This window comes from Cheilinus undulatus, linkage group 1 (genome assembly GCF_018320785.1).
Source record: "Cheilinus undulatus linkage group 1, ASM1832078v1, whole genome shotgun sequence".
NCBI classification, from domain to species: domain Eukaryota; kingdom Metazoa; phylum Chordata; class Actinopteri; order Labriformes; family Labridae; genus Cheilinus; species Cheilinus undulatus.
Window position 1 is genome coordinate 18,209,633 of NC_054865.1, and position 15,422 is coordinate 18,225,054.

The 15,422-nt window shown below is 38.1% G+C and overlaps 1 protein-coding gene across 1 annotated transcript in view; it reads right to left on the minus strand.

The window, feature by feature from the left end:
• Window positions 1-15,422, minus strand: part of LOC121512451 (CUB and sushi domain-containing protein 1-like) — an 821,118-nt gene that overhangs the window by 170,138 nt on the left and 635,558 nt on the right. Inside the window, exons 30-31 of the mRNA XM_041791732.1 lie at window positions 9,287-9,425; window positions 990-1,177 (exon numbers count right to left, since the gene is read on the minus strand). Of these exons, the coding sequence (XP_041647666.1) occupies window positions 990-1,177; window positions 9,287-9,425 (327 nt within the window). The remainder of the gene's footprint in view (window positions 1-989; window positions 1,178-9,286; window positions 9,426-15,422) is intronic.

The window sequence follows — 15,422 nt, forward strand, 5'->3', positions numbered from 1 at the left end:
CTAATGTTGCAGCCTGATGCTGCAGTTGAAAAAACAAACAAACAAACATTTTTATTCACATTAGTCTTCACATCCTGACAAAGGAAGAACAGAATTTTAGACATTTTTGCAAGTTTAAAAAAATGAAATATCACATTGGCATTAATATTCAGAAACGTTGCTGACTAGCTTGAAATTGAGTCTGTTGGATTCAACAATTAGAGTTGTGTGTACAGAAAAGGTTAACTCTGTAGTCTGTACAAACTGTGCTAAGCTAGCTAACTGACCATAAACTGAACATTTCCACTGATGCTGAAGTGGGACAAAGTGAATAGTTCCACATGAATCATAGCGTAGAGTTTTGTGTCTTCATTTCCTTCCTCTGCTGTTCCTCCTTTTATCTTTTTTTTCCCCGCAGTAATCAGACTGATGTCAAATTGACCTGCTTGTTTCCACATATTGATACGGTCCCTCGGAGTCCATGATCAGAGCTGCATCCCCTGACAAACATGTGTTTTTCTAGTGTACTTTTTAACAGTCGTTATCTATCAGGGGAAGCAGACCTTTGCTGATAGTCCAATCAGAATCAACTATTGAAAGTATGTGTATAAGAACTAAATTTAATGCTTGACTCTGTGGCCCATTTCAACTGTCCTCCAGGCTCTTACCAAACTAAATTCCACTGTTTATTTCTGCTTTTGGAGGAGAACAATTTTCTCCTCTCAGCTGTCAGAACTTGGAAGACCTTATTAAATCCAGTGGACTACATAATCAAATGCTATTAACATGTCTCTTCCTATTATTTGCCTGATCCCCCCTTGAATGCTTATGCAATGAGGAGAGAGAGGCCCGATGCAAAGACCCGCTCAAATGACTAATCAATAGTCTGCAGATGGGCTTTAATGCATTCGGTCATTATCTTAGAGGGAATCCATTACCTTTATGTGACCTTGTAGGAAAATGTACGGGGACATTAGATTATTAAGGCAAAGTTTTTAGAGTTTAATTACCTCTGAATTCTATGGCGAAACCAGACATGCCCAGTGAGGCGTCAGATCTGAATGCGAGGAAGAGGCTGTTGCTGCTGCTCTCTATCCGCTCTGGGGCCTGGTTGCCTTGGAGACTTGCTAGTAACGGCCCATTAGAGTCTTCACCTTCGTAGATGTGCAGGAAGTCATAACTTGGCTCCATGTTGAAACTGAGGAACAAAAGACAGAACCAAACAGAGAAGCTTTTGTTTAATGATAAAGTGAGACTGATTGTGTTGTTTGTGCATGTCCTTGTTCAAAATTCTCCAAACAATTAATCCAGTGATGTGTGTTAAATTAAAATACTTGCTCCTGTTAATGACTGCAAATTAGTTTGCGCTATCTCCCCTTCAATCTTGTTTCTCTCATTTTGACGTGTTTGACATTTTCTGGATGTGTTTGCTGCATTAAATAGGGAAACTTTTAAATGTTTTTCTCCCTTTTCTTGAATTAGAGGCAGAAAAACATAGACTAAAACTCTGACTTCATTGATGTTTGAGTAAGAAGCATCCGGCATCCATCAGTATGCTTGTGCATGTTTGTGTGTAAACCAAACACAAATTCTCACCCTGAATTCTTAAACCTGCAGCCTGCAGTAGCTGCTCAGACACGCTGTTTCTCTGAGAAAGTTGTGCTCATTCTTTCTTTGACAGTTTTTCCTCATTTATGTGCACATACATGAAGACATGTGGTTCTCATGAGGGTATAGTATGGTGCACACATACACAAACACACCACAAATATATGCTGACACAAGGTCTGTGTTTGCTCTGACAGTGGTTGTGTTAGCCTTGTCTCCCACCTGTCAAACAGAGACAAATTTATGTGTGTAAGCACAGACACAGACACATACACACCTACTCGCTTTCAGTGTGTGTGTGTGTGTGTATTTAAGGTCTGTCTTCACAATGCCAGGTTCAACCATCAGGCTCAGTGTTTGGCTGTTAGTCATACAACATGTGTATGCAGCATTTTAGTGCAAACAAAAGCTTAGATAAACCAGTAGTGAAAATCAGAGCCAATCTGAATGTTTAAAATCATAATCAAGCCAGTTCCTTAATAAAGGATTTTTGACATCAGAGTGCCTCGGAATCTCAGTTCCGACATTTATTGATAAGTAAACAGGCAAGTCATTGCTCCCCTTTTTGCAAACGATATTTTTTTCCATTTCCTGAAGAGCATCTGATCCTGACAACACAGTGTTGGATACTTTGACCCCATGTAGCACTCACCCACCTTTTTTCTACGTAGTTCTTTATTCTGATGAGCTGTTAGATGGGTCATTTTTAAGTTGTTGCTTAAAATATCACTGGTACATGTTTTACAAACTTCATATTGCTGATCTTTTCCAAAGATGGTGCAAGACACAGTCTGTCAGGTCAACCATGACAACAAATCAGACTTTTTCTTCTGCCAAATAAAAATCCTCCTTTCCAAATCAGCAGTCTGGTAAAGTTGCTTGTCAGCATTAAACTGATGCAACACAACATCGGCTACTGACATCAGTGCTTGCCACAGTATTTGCCAATAGGCTGATGTTTGTCAGCGGGGCTGACATTAGCTGATACCAGTGTTCAACCAATATATCAGTGTGTCCTTGAAACATTGGCAAGGTCAAGAAATAATTATCTGTACGGTGAGGCATTATCAAAACATTGAGTGAACATTTCTGATAAACATTATAGAGGTATCCAGTGAAGTAGGCCGCTGAAGCAGCATGGTTCTATAGAGAATAGTTTAGATGTGTGACACCCTGCTTTCTTTAAATTCTGTTTTACACGTATATGACACAAAAACCTGTTGCACTGTGCATCATATGGTGTATAACAACATGGCAAACGTGCTGAAATAAAAAAAATATGGAAGAGCAAAAACTACAATTTGTCTAAGGTAGTAGGTAAGCTGTAAAAGCTGCAAAAGCTGTAAAAGCTGCATAGCTGCAAATGCTGCAAAAGTTGCAAATGCTGCAAAAGTTGCATAGCTGCAAAAGTTGCATAGCTGCAAAAGCTTCAAAAACTGCAATAGCTGCAAAAGCTGCGTATTAGGTTAAAAAAATGCAGATTAAGGTCTGTGGCTGATATGACAGACAGGTGGGTGCAGTAGAATCTGCCAGGATGCAATAGGACAGTGGCACTCAGCATATTGCCCTTGAGCCACATGTGGCTCTTATGTGACCACTTGTGGCTCTTTTATGTCATACTTTGAAAAAAAAAATCCCTCTGACAACCTTAAAGGGATATTTTGTTCCAAACTTTTCTGTGTATTTTTGATTTATTACAATAACGTGAAGTGGAAATTTCTGTAGGTTAAGGTCTCAAAGAGCAGTTGTGTGAAGGAACATATCTATAATGTAACTTTTTTTCTTTTCCCCAAAATATGACTTCTTTTTTGCACAATCCTATCTTCATTTTTGGCGACTCCATTTTACACACTGAAATGCATTCAATTTTCATTTTATTCATTCAAGATGAATTTATAGTTTAGAATATATTATATATTTATATAAATATATAAATATATTATACATTTATTATACATATATATATTATATATATACATATACATTATATTATATATTTATATATATTATATATATTATAGAGTTTACAAGCATCTGACAGAGTTAAAAAATATCTGACAGAGTTTACAAACTTTTGACAGAGTTAAAAAATATCTGACAGAGTTTACAAACTTTTGACAGAGTTAAAAAATATCTGACAGAGTTTACAAACTTTTGACAGAGTTAAAAAATATCTGACAGAGTTTACGAACGTCTGACAGAGTTAACAAGAAATGATGGACTTGACAAACATCATTATAGACTTGACTGTGGGTGTAAAAAGTGAAAGGCTTCTTCTTCTAAATACAGTTGAAACCAGAAGTTTACATACACTGTATAAAAAGGCACATAACCTTTTTTTTCTCACCGTCTAACATTCAATCAGATTAAACTTTTCCTGTTTTTGGTCAATTAGGATTACCAAAATTATTTCTATTTGCTAAATGCCAGAATAATCAGAGAGATCATTTTTTAGACAATTTTTTATTATTTTCTTGAGAGTCAGAAGTTTACATACATTTCATTAGTATTTGGTAGCATTGCCTTTAAACTGTATGACTTGGGTCAAACGTTTTGGATATGCTTCCACAAGCTTCTCACAATAATTTGCAGGAATTTTGGCCCATTCCTCCTGGCAGGACTGGTGTAACTGAGCCAAGTTTTTAGGCCGCCTTGCTTGCACATGCCTTTTCAGCTCTGCCCATAAATTTTCAATGGGATTGAGATCAGGGCTTTGTGATGGCCACTCCAAAACACTGACTTTGTTATCCTTAAGCCACTTTGTAACCAGTTTGGCAGTATGCTTAGGGTCATTGTCCATTTGGAAAACCCATTTGTGCCCAAGCTTTAACTTCCTGGCTGATGTCTTGAGATGTTGCTTCAGTATTTCCACGTAATGTTCTTTCCTCATGATGCCATCTATTTTGTGAAGTGCACCAGTCCCTCCTGCAGCAAAACAATCCCATAACATGATGCTGCCACCCCCATGTTTCACAGTTGGGATGGTGTTCTCAGGCTTGCAAGCTTCCCCCTTTTTTCTCCAAATGTAACGATGGTCATTATGGCCAAAAAGTTCAATTTTAGTTTTGTCAGACCACAGAACATGTCTCCAAAAATTAAGGTCTTTGTCCCTGTGTGCATTTGCAATCTGTAATCTGGCTTTTTTATGTTTCTTTTGGAGTAATGGCTTCTTCCTGGGAGAGTGGCCTTTCAGCCCATGTCAGTACAGGACTCGTTTGACTGGTGATAATGACACACTCTTACCAGCTTCAGCCAGCATCTTCACAAGGTCTTTTGCTTTTGTTCTTGGGTTGAGATGCACTTTTCGGACCAAAGCACATTCATCTCTGGGACACAGAACCCATCTCCTTCCTGAGCGGTATGATGGCTGGACATTCCCATGGTGTTTATACTTGCGTATAATTGTTTGAACAGATGAACGTGGCACCTTCAGGCATCTGGAAATTGCACCCAAGGATGAACCAGACTTGTGCAAGTCCACAATTCTCTTCCTGATATCTTGGCTGATTTCTTTTGATTTTCCCATGATGTTACAAAAAGAAGCAGTGTGTTTCAGGTGTGCCTTAAAATACATCCACAGGTGTGCCTCTAATTAACTCAAATGTTGTCAATAAACCTATCAGAGTCTTCCAAAGACATGACATCATCATCTGGGCTTTCCCAAATTGTTTAAAGGCATAGTAATCTTAGTGTATGTAAACTTCTGACTTTGAAGAAAGTAATAAAAATTGTCTTAAAAAATCCTTTTCTCATTATTCTGGCATTTGGCACATAGAAATAATTTTGGTAATTCTTATTGATCAAAAACAGGAAAAGCTTAATCTGATTTAATGTTAGACGGTGAGAAAAAAAGTTTATGTGCCTTTTTATATAGTGTATGTAAACTTCTGGTTTCAACTGTATGTATCTTTATCAGCAGATTAAAATAGTGACGCAAATGAAAGCGTGTTACAAAATATGATTGAATAAAAAAGTTTGGCCCAAGGAGATGTTTGAGAAATTTCTGAACTTATAAAACACCTTATGTCATCATTACTGAAGTCAAAATAAGTGCAGAGAATGCTCAAGTTAAAGCCCTGTGTTTGTATCTCCTGCACAATGGGCTTAACTGCACATAAGCCCCTTTTTGCACTGACAAAGCATTAAAATGATCCCTGCTAATACCTTTTGCATTGGTGATAAAATTCAGGGTCTGAATGCTTAAGCTACTAAATGCCATTAAAACAACATGAAGATCTCAGTGAACAGAGCAGCAATACCTCATGACCAGAGAGGAGAACTTAAAGGGTCAGTGTAAATTTAGGCTTTAATCCAAATCAATATGAACTCTGTAACTCTAAGATCTTTAGAGTTTGTTAGGATTAAGGTGAGTACAGTTGTTGTGAGAAGATGACCACTCACTGTGGGAAGTAAGCAGAGAGTTCATTTGTTGAACATGATATTACTTTGGGACATCGTGAAGAGAAAGCATAATGTGATGTGAGTAGCGTATTTGTTTTCTGGCTTATACATCTTCCATCTTGATCGATAATAAAAGAAGGGTCACTTGAGTTTTTATGGTCAATTTTCTATTTTATAACAACACGAGGAATTAATTAATCTGAGAGTCATAAATTGTACTCTGATATGATTCAAAGACTCATCAAAACACAGTCAGTGATCAGGTCAAGCCAAATCTATTTCAGCTGTTTTGATAAAACATAATTCTTTCAATAGGGCACATAATGATAAATAAATGACACAAAATAACCAATATCAAAACAACTTCATAAAGAGTAAAACAAAAACAGTCCCCATGTTACAACAGAAGGAAATTCTCTCTCTAGCTGAAAAACATGAAGACAAATTTAGGTCACCCTTTCTCCTTTGGCTATCTGGAGAAAGTCCGCTTTGCTTTTATCTTATTTTCTACATGTGAAACCCCAGTCTTCACTCTTTGCTCCTGCCTCACACCCCTAACCACAAGGAGTTGTAAAATATGTACAGCTAAGGGATGTTCAAGACTTGAAATGTGAATATTTCTATTAAAAACAAAACACAAAATAACCACACTGATTAAGAAAAAAAAACAGTTCTCTGATTGAGATTTTAAAAAATGATCTTCCAGAAATAATTCTTCTGTGCTACTCTGGTCATGTTAAAAAAAAGGTGTGTTTTATTGTGTTTCATTGGTCCCATGATGGATTTATTTGTTTCTATGTGGACCTTTAATTAGACTGCAACTATACTTGGCTTGATCCCTGACAATACAGCACAGATTTGTTTTTACCCCATGTGGACAACAGTGAGTCATTCAAAGTCCACAGTTAGAAATAAACTTAAAATAAACTCATGAACCAAGTCCATGGGGGTTGATACATTTTTAAATGTGAGCCAGAAGAAAAACATTATTTCAGAAAAATGCCTTTGGGACCCTTTCTATCCCCTAAATCTTTAACTTTGTAATTTAGAAGGTTTTCTCAGGTATTTGGACAAACTAATTAAAATTTTATATCATCAGTGAGACTTTTGCTCAGCACTCACGTATTTCTTTCAAACACACTGCCTCAAACTTGAAGAGACACACACCTTGCTTTTGCTCTCGTAACTTTTGCTGGGGTTATTTTTTATTTGTTATACTTCTCTATAATACATACTCTTGACTATTGTTGAAATGACTACACTTTGTAAACACTGTACTTTAAAGCATACTCTCAGCTAAATCTTGATATGAAGCTGTTGTTTCTTTCAGCATTTAGTAGTGTAAATTGTTGTGGTTACACGCTGATACTAATTTAACCCTGTCAAGTTTGAGTTCAACTGTCTTATTATTATTTCATATTTTTGTTATAGGCTACCAGCTTCATTTATCTTGATGTACCACTGATTGTTACCCTGCTGTGGAATGTGCAGGTATATTTTGACAATTTTAAATACCAGAGAAAACCTTTAATCCTTTAAATGAAAATGTCAGAAATATCGGCTGACTGGCAGGGGCGTTGTTTTCCAGCATAAACAGCCTGAAGTGAACTCCTGCAGCAAATAATCAACCACTAAGAACATTCAGCCATGATACTCATCCAGCTGAAGATGCTTATATTGGGTGTAAAAAGCACAATTGCCTCTCTGGGACTCCTCCTGTGGTATGTCAAAGGACAAACAGGGATGGCTGGTGTAAATGGGTAATAAACTGAACCATCTCCCCTTTCTTATAACACAAAAATGATGAAATTATTATTTATACAATTTACATCAGATTGTTTTTAATTTTGGTGGACCCTAGTCCAACTTAAAACAAACGTTGCAATTGAAACTCAACTGTGGGCTTCATTTTTACCACCCCCAACCAATCAAATCACCCCCCATTCACTTCTGAAGAGTAAAGTAGTGGCAGGTGTAACAACACACCCCCTTCTTTTGCATTTGCACTGAAGTCATTCTGTCTGTGAGGTATAGCCCAGCAGTTGGGTCACAACCTATGTATGCAGATGCAACGGGATCAAGTCCAGCCTGTGACTCTTTTCCCTGAAAACCCATCAATAAATCTTAAATAAATAATTCCTCCTTCCGACAGGCCACCACCATCAGTCTGATGACACAGCTGTAATGCTACAGATAACAGAGGCGCTAGGAAACTAAAGCCAGGGGCACGCAGTGTGATTTCCAGCCCATTCAGACACAAATTTTGAATCACAAGACTAACTTGGAAGTCCTGCTGACTTTCAGCCTGACTGTGTGTCTTTTGTCGTGCAAAGCACAGGGATCACCACAGCCGACCACGCCTTGACCAGCTGCTCCCAACTGGTTGGATGGATTTCTGGCATGTTTGATATTTTGGTCGTATGACTGCACACACTCGCACAGTGTGAGCAGGACCATGAGCAGGTTCCCAAACTTTGGGTCATTTTATCTGGTGTAACTGATGGACAGAATCTGAAATCACTAAGTCAACAGCAGGAATACCTGACTGATTTGCCTTCCCTCCTATTACCCTCCTATTATAAAATACATGGTCTTGAAGGAAATAACAGAGGAGCTCCAGCTTACAGTAATGATGTGCCCCCCCACCACCCCCAATAGCTCTAATATTTTTTATACATGTCTGTCACATTCATGACTAAATATCTACTCTACAAAGAGGAGAATACAGTGTGACTCTTTGCTCTTGTTTTAATAGGGAAGTGCAGTCGATGTCAGACTAAACTGCCGCTTTTCTACAGCTACATCGAAGCTAATCACTACCGGCTTGCTGTCATGTTAAAATGCCCATTTTTACCTAAAGACTAAACACGATTATAGTCTGGTTTAAAAACAATATTAAACAAAATATCTAATGCCTTTTATGGATGCACAGTGTATGAGGGAGAGATTTTAAATTCATCTGTTTTGATTTAATAAAGGATATTGAGTTAGTCAATATTAGGGGGCATGGCTGAACTGCAAGCCAGCATGTTGTTTTTCATCAGGAGATTTAAGACCCTCCTGAACTCCCTCTTTGTCTTGTTGACCTAAAGTAAGTTTTAATATGGCAGCTGCTGTGTATTGGACTTAAAAAGGCTCTTCAGTAACCCAATGGCTGAGGTCAAAAAGGTTTTGTCTGATATTTTATGAGGTTTTTCAGTGGCTGTAAAGTGAGTGCGTACCGTACACATGACAAAGACAGGAGCTAAAAATGGTCATGCTCACATGCTGTGCCATGTTTTATGTTCAGGTGGCCTACCTTTTGAAGATGAGAGCAATGACAAAGTCCGGGTTGACCCTGATCCTCCAATCACACTCTTTCCCAGCGGGGTATGGCTGAGGGTAGTTAGGAGACAGAATCACTCCTGAGGGGCCGCTGACATTTCCCCCACATGTTGCTGGAGGAGAAAAAGAAAGAAAGAGAAAGGAAGAGGGAAAGATGATTACACAGCATTGGGCTTGAGGTTTTTGGAAGAGAATCGCCCCTGACTGACCGCTCAAACAACCCCCACAGGTAGACAGTGTGAGAGTTAGTCCATGATGGGAAGAATGGCAGGGGTTGATTAGAAGAGAGAGAATTACTCATGGTGGACCACTGATATTACCTCCACAGGTAGCTGGAGAGGGGGAAAGACCAAAAAAGGAAACTGAGATTTAGTTACTGAGTGTAGGGCTGGGGGTAGTTAACAGGGAGAATCACCCCGAGTGGTCCTGTTATCCCACAACAAGCCAGAGAGCAGGAGAGACATGTTGGCAAGAGAGGCAGATAGATGTATTCAGGAAGCAATTTGGTGATGCGAAGGAAGAATGTGAAACATGGAGAGGTGTCTGGGGGGTGGCAGGTGGGTGTGAACGGATTATCAACGGTGAAAAACACGTAAACAAAGGCATTAACAGTTGCAAATCACTCACAGGCAGACTCACTCCTTCTTACTAGACTGTTGCGTAATGTGTTGGCTTAATCTTTGGAGCTTTTGAACAGACAGGCAATCACAACCTGAGGTGAAAGTGCAAAAGAGGGAAGTACATACTGTATACAGAGGGCACTTTGAGCCCCACATTTTATCTACTGTAACATAAACGTGAGGTCACTGTTAAGGAGTCAGGGGGAAAATCAGGAACAAGGTTTACTGTATCTCACAGGCATGGTTACAGGGAGTATTACTGCCTTCTGTGACCACTTGAGGATTCCCTGATCGTTCTAGCTGATAAAGAAAAGGAGCGGTAGATATAAACAATGCTTATGGCATTGAGAAGCAAGGCAAAAATCTCAAGCTTCCTGTAGGAATCTGTTGATAGGACTAGGGAAGTGCATGATTACACACCAACATTTTGAGTTGCTTCAGGCATCTTGAGGCCTGAAGCAGTGTGGCAGTAATTTTTTATTTATGTGTAACCCAGTCAGCGCATATATGTGGATGTTAACCCACAAGAAGGACTGAAGGCTAGTGACACTAGCTCTGCTAATGTTCAGGTTCAAAATGCTTTAATGGCATGAATGGTTAAGACTTTTGTTGCCAAAGCAAAACACATCAAAACAATCAACAAACATCATGGAAAACATTAATATCAGCATTCACACAGCCCAATACATTTACAGAGGTAGTGTCCAAAATGTTGGTCAGACTAACAAACTGTATTTCTTATGTGGTGATATTCAGAAACAAATTGTGCTTGTAAGGTGTACGATAAAAAATAATATAGTTCCTCCTGTGATTCTGCTGCTGGAACTCAGCTTCATTCAGCTTCATACAGCTTCATTCAGCGGGCAGATAAGAAAATGGACTTCATCCTCTCTTTCTACCAGTTAACAATGTTAACAATTCCTTTCTTCTCTAGGTTTCCAGATTTTATGACAACCTGTTTTAATTTCTAGTCTATGGTCGCTGAGTCTGTTCATCGTTAAAATTCTCCTTTGTTTGGGGTTTCTCACACTCATAAGATAGTCAGCTAAAGAACACTCTCTTCTCAGTAGACAATAACATCCTAGTTTATAGTAGGGCTGGGCAATTAATCGCAAATTAGATTAAATCGCAATATGGCCTTCAGCAATTTCTGAATTGCAGAGGTTGCAATATTTCTCAAAAAAACATTTTGATATATTCATTTTTTTTGCAGCAGAGATTTTATGCTCATTATTCATCCATTTAAATATGACATACTTCTCTCTAATCCCTGTTTGCATCAATGTTGATGCACCACACTGCTGCTGGCAAATTTTCATCTCCACCCCAGCGTCCTCCTTTGTAGCATAAAGCTTGTTGCACCCTCATATTCAGGTTCATGCTACTATGTATTAATTGCTTCTGAAATAATTTCATTGTTTTAATACACATTGCCATAAATGTATCTGTCCATATGGGGTTTCAAGCTATTCACTCCCTGGAGAGTCAAAGCATGCTGCTTGACCAACCCAGGGAGTTTCTTTAGTTCCTGATTGAATGTATGTTATAATATAGAATGATTTATTGCTTGAATTTAATGAAAGATGCATGAGATGAGGAATCTCAAAATAATAATTGCATTTTAAATTGCAATCGCAATATTGGGGGAAAAAATCTTTACAAATCGTTCAGCCCTAATTTATAATAGGATTTAATTTAATTTTGCCAATACTTAATGTGTTTAAATTTGTTTTATTTGTCAATTTTTTTTTGTTTGTTTTTTTGTTTTGGAGAGATGATGTAGCTCTTGATTCTTTAGCTGATAATTTTCTTCAATACTTTCAGGGGACCAGTCTCTGGGCAAGGGTTGTTGCACAGAAAGGCCAGGTGGTGGTGGGATTCGGGATCAGCTCACACTAGGTGAACCTGGAATTTAACGGCTCTTTTGATTATATGTAGAGACAGAGGGAGCTCTATGTCAGGTTCTAACAGTTTCTGTGGGACTTTAGGATCTCCTTACAGAACCACAGGTGACATTTTTCAGGAGGAGTTGTGCCCCTTGTCTGTCACTGTTTTAGGACAGGGACCCAAAATTCACTTCCATACATACAGATGGGTGTAATGACATTACTGAATCATTTTAACTGGGGGGATTAAGTTTATTTGCTATAGTAGGCTCTTTGTGCCTTATCAGTGAGGGCGGTTATAGCCTTGTTAAATCTTCCTGATGCACTGACCATGCCCAGGTAATTATACTCTATTGTATCTCTTTAGTGAAAATGTGCTTTGATTTTTAAGATTTGGCCTTTTTCTGGAATATCATAATTCCTTTTTTTCTGTAAATTGATGTCAAGAGCCCAGTCTTGACAGAACCTCTCTTACAGTGAGAGATTCTTCTGCAGTCCATGTTCTGTTGGAAACAGCAGAACCAGCTCATTCGCATACATGACAAATGTGATTTCTTTGCCTTTAAGATCTTATCTGGGGCCAGATGATTGTGGTAAAGCAATGGCTGGGTTGTTAGTAGAGATACTGAAGAAGGTAAGGGATGTGTTACATCCCTGATGCACTTTGCTTTGTTGTTCAGGAATTCTATTCTTTTATTTTCCAGTTTTATTCACATTCATCATTCCAGTATTTAGATATAATTCGGTCATACACTTTCCTTCAAATCCCAAACTGAATAAGATGATAGAACAGGCCGTTGTGCCAAATAGTGTCAAATGCCTTTTTTCTGATCCACAAAACAGGCAAAATTTTTTCCCTTTTTTTGAACAAATGTGAATTTATGATTAAATGGAGGCAACACACTAAACTGATTCATCATTGTTTACCTGCAAAATATTTTGCAACCCAAAAACTGATGGCATTTGAAGTAGCCATTGATTTTGTTGTTGAAGAATTGTATTAAGTGCCCAAATGCATTTTGTAGTGCAGACAAATAATTGCTAAATTGTTTATTACTATTACTATTTAAATCCAGGCCTTGTGATTGATTAAAGCACAATTAACCACATGTATTGGCAATAAGAGTAGGTTATTAAATGTATTGTCTAAAACTCTGTAATTGGTTAGATATATAAGTTTAGGTTTATATAATACGTTTCTATCTATATTTTATTTTGATCTTTATATCATGAAGGATGACCTCACAGTTTATCCTAATTGTATCTCAGCTGTTATCATTTTCAATTATTATCCTTCTTTCTGCCCCAAAACACACGCATCCCTTTTTCTCTCTTCCTCTTAATCAGCGTTTATTTAGTCTCAAAAGTTACACTATTTTACCTTGTGAACACATTTTTTATTATGAGTACAGCTTTTGTTTATTAAGTCACAAAAATAAAGTAATGAACAAAGGTGTCTGAGAATATTTTACAATGTTTTAAGGCACAGGCAGGCACATCAAGAGATGAATCAATGCATGGATGTAGAGTACTTAGACATTTTTATTCATGTGGGTTAGTGTTTCTTTAAGAGAGGCACAAAGGCAAGGGGAGAGATGTAGATTCAGGCAGTTATTCATTATTCATTGATGGTGCTTATCTTTGAGATGTATAAAACAGATAAAAAATAAAGAAATAAAAATAAATGTTTAAAATATTTAGGTTGAGATAATATTCCTTATATACAGACCACCATCACTAGGTTTCATTGTTCTCGCAAGGAAACCAATGGGTGACTTCACTGAGGAAACTTGGTTTTTCATAGGCACCAAGAAAAGCATCGTCACATACACCAGTTCTTTTCTCTGTTGTATGATGATGACTCTACTGGGCTTTGGGTGCATTAGAGAATATGCCTTTTTATGCTCTGACTCTGCTTTTGTTGCATTTTCTGACACAAAAAAGGCAGCCTTCAGGACTAAAAGTCACTTCTTTTCTCTAGTGATTAAGCCAAGTGTAACAGACCAGGCAGCAGAAGAAAATAAAGAAAGTAAAGCACACCTAAAGGTGGGAGGGTGAAGAGAGAGAAAAGAAAAGAAAAAAAAAAAAACAACTGCAGCAGAATGGTGTGAATGAGGTGTGGAGTGGGATGTGGAAGCTTGCTGGGCTTCAAGCAGCAGGAGGGCTCAGTGCTGGTCATAATAGAGAAAAAATGACACACACTAGATTTTTCTCAAGTTTTCATATAGAAACCATGCCAAAGCTTCCTGCATCATTCTGTGATGCCAGAAATCTGACCATCCTTCTTTTTATCACCCTTTTCTTCTGTCCAGCAGCATCAATCTTTCCTTTTATTTGTTAAAGGACATTTTTGACGACCATGCTGAACTTTTCCTGTTCTCCACTGCCACACTTCTTGATTCGTATCTCAACCACAGCTTTTTTGGCACCTGTTCAACTTCTCCTTGATCTTAAAGAGCATGCCTGGAGAATAAAAAAAATCATCTGATGCTCGAGTAGCAGCATCATTTGGGATTAGCGATCACCTCACCAGCAGGCTTCACTTGATTTGCCCACAGAGAAGTATGTCAGATGTGGCACAACAACACAGGGGTCCCTGAGGGAGCTGAACCGTTATGTTTGTTGTTTACTCCCTACACTTCAGACTTAAAATACAACTCTGGATCATTCCACCTCCTGAGATTCTGAGTCTTCCATTGACTGATGTACTGTGTTGCTGTCTGTCTGTATCCAAAAACATCATATTTTGTGACTTTTTTCATTTGCAATCCTCTATTTTATGGATGCAATGTGCAATTCAAGTCTCCAAGTCTTTAAGATGATACCACAGCATCAATTTAAGCTCTTAATGTGATTTCCTTTACAATATTGTATTTATATAGAGTTGTAACAACAGTATCAATTTGAACTTTGATTAAACACAAAAGTATGATATCAATGGCACCCTTGACATCCAAAACTCATTTTATTTCATTAAATTTCATCACCAACCTCACTTGATGCCTAAAATACAATTAATTCATTAAACAATTCATGTCACATCACAGCGATTCTGCCCTGTGTTTTCCCCAGAAAGTGGGGGCAGCCATTATAAATGAATGGGAACAGAGGAAATTAGTACCAAACAGCCCTAAATGGACCTTTGCACTGCAATTATTGTCAGAACATTTCTACAAACATTGAATTGAACCCTACACTTTACAAAATGTGATTTTTACCACAGTTTAACAGATTAACCTAGAGTGGAGGCAATCAATATCACAATTTACTCAGTCCTGCAGACCTCCCAGCATGTAGCGTTGTTGAGTCAGATGAAGGGAGACAAGAATCCAGAGGAGTCTTGTGCTGAGCTAAGGGACTAGCTGAGCCCCTTACACATATTAAAAAATCTTTGCCACAAACATGCTTTTAACTGAAAAAGTGATAGACTATCAACTGATTAAACCTTGTGGGGTTAGCGACCTAGAGATGATGAGCCATTCACAAAAGAGCCTGTGCTACGGAAACAGCTCTTTAAAGTGAGTCAAGGCAACTGGCTCCCATTTGAGTGCCAATTTCCTTTCCTCCCTCTTTTGTTGTTATTTAGTCCATGTTTAAAAGGGCA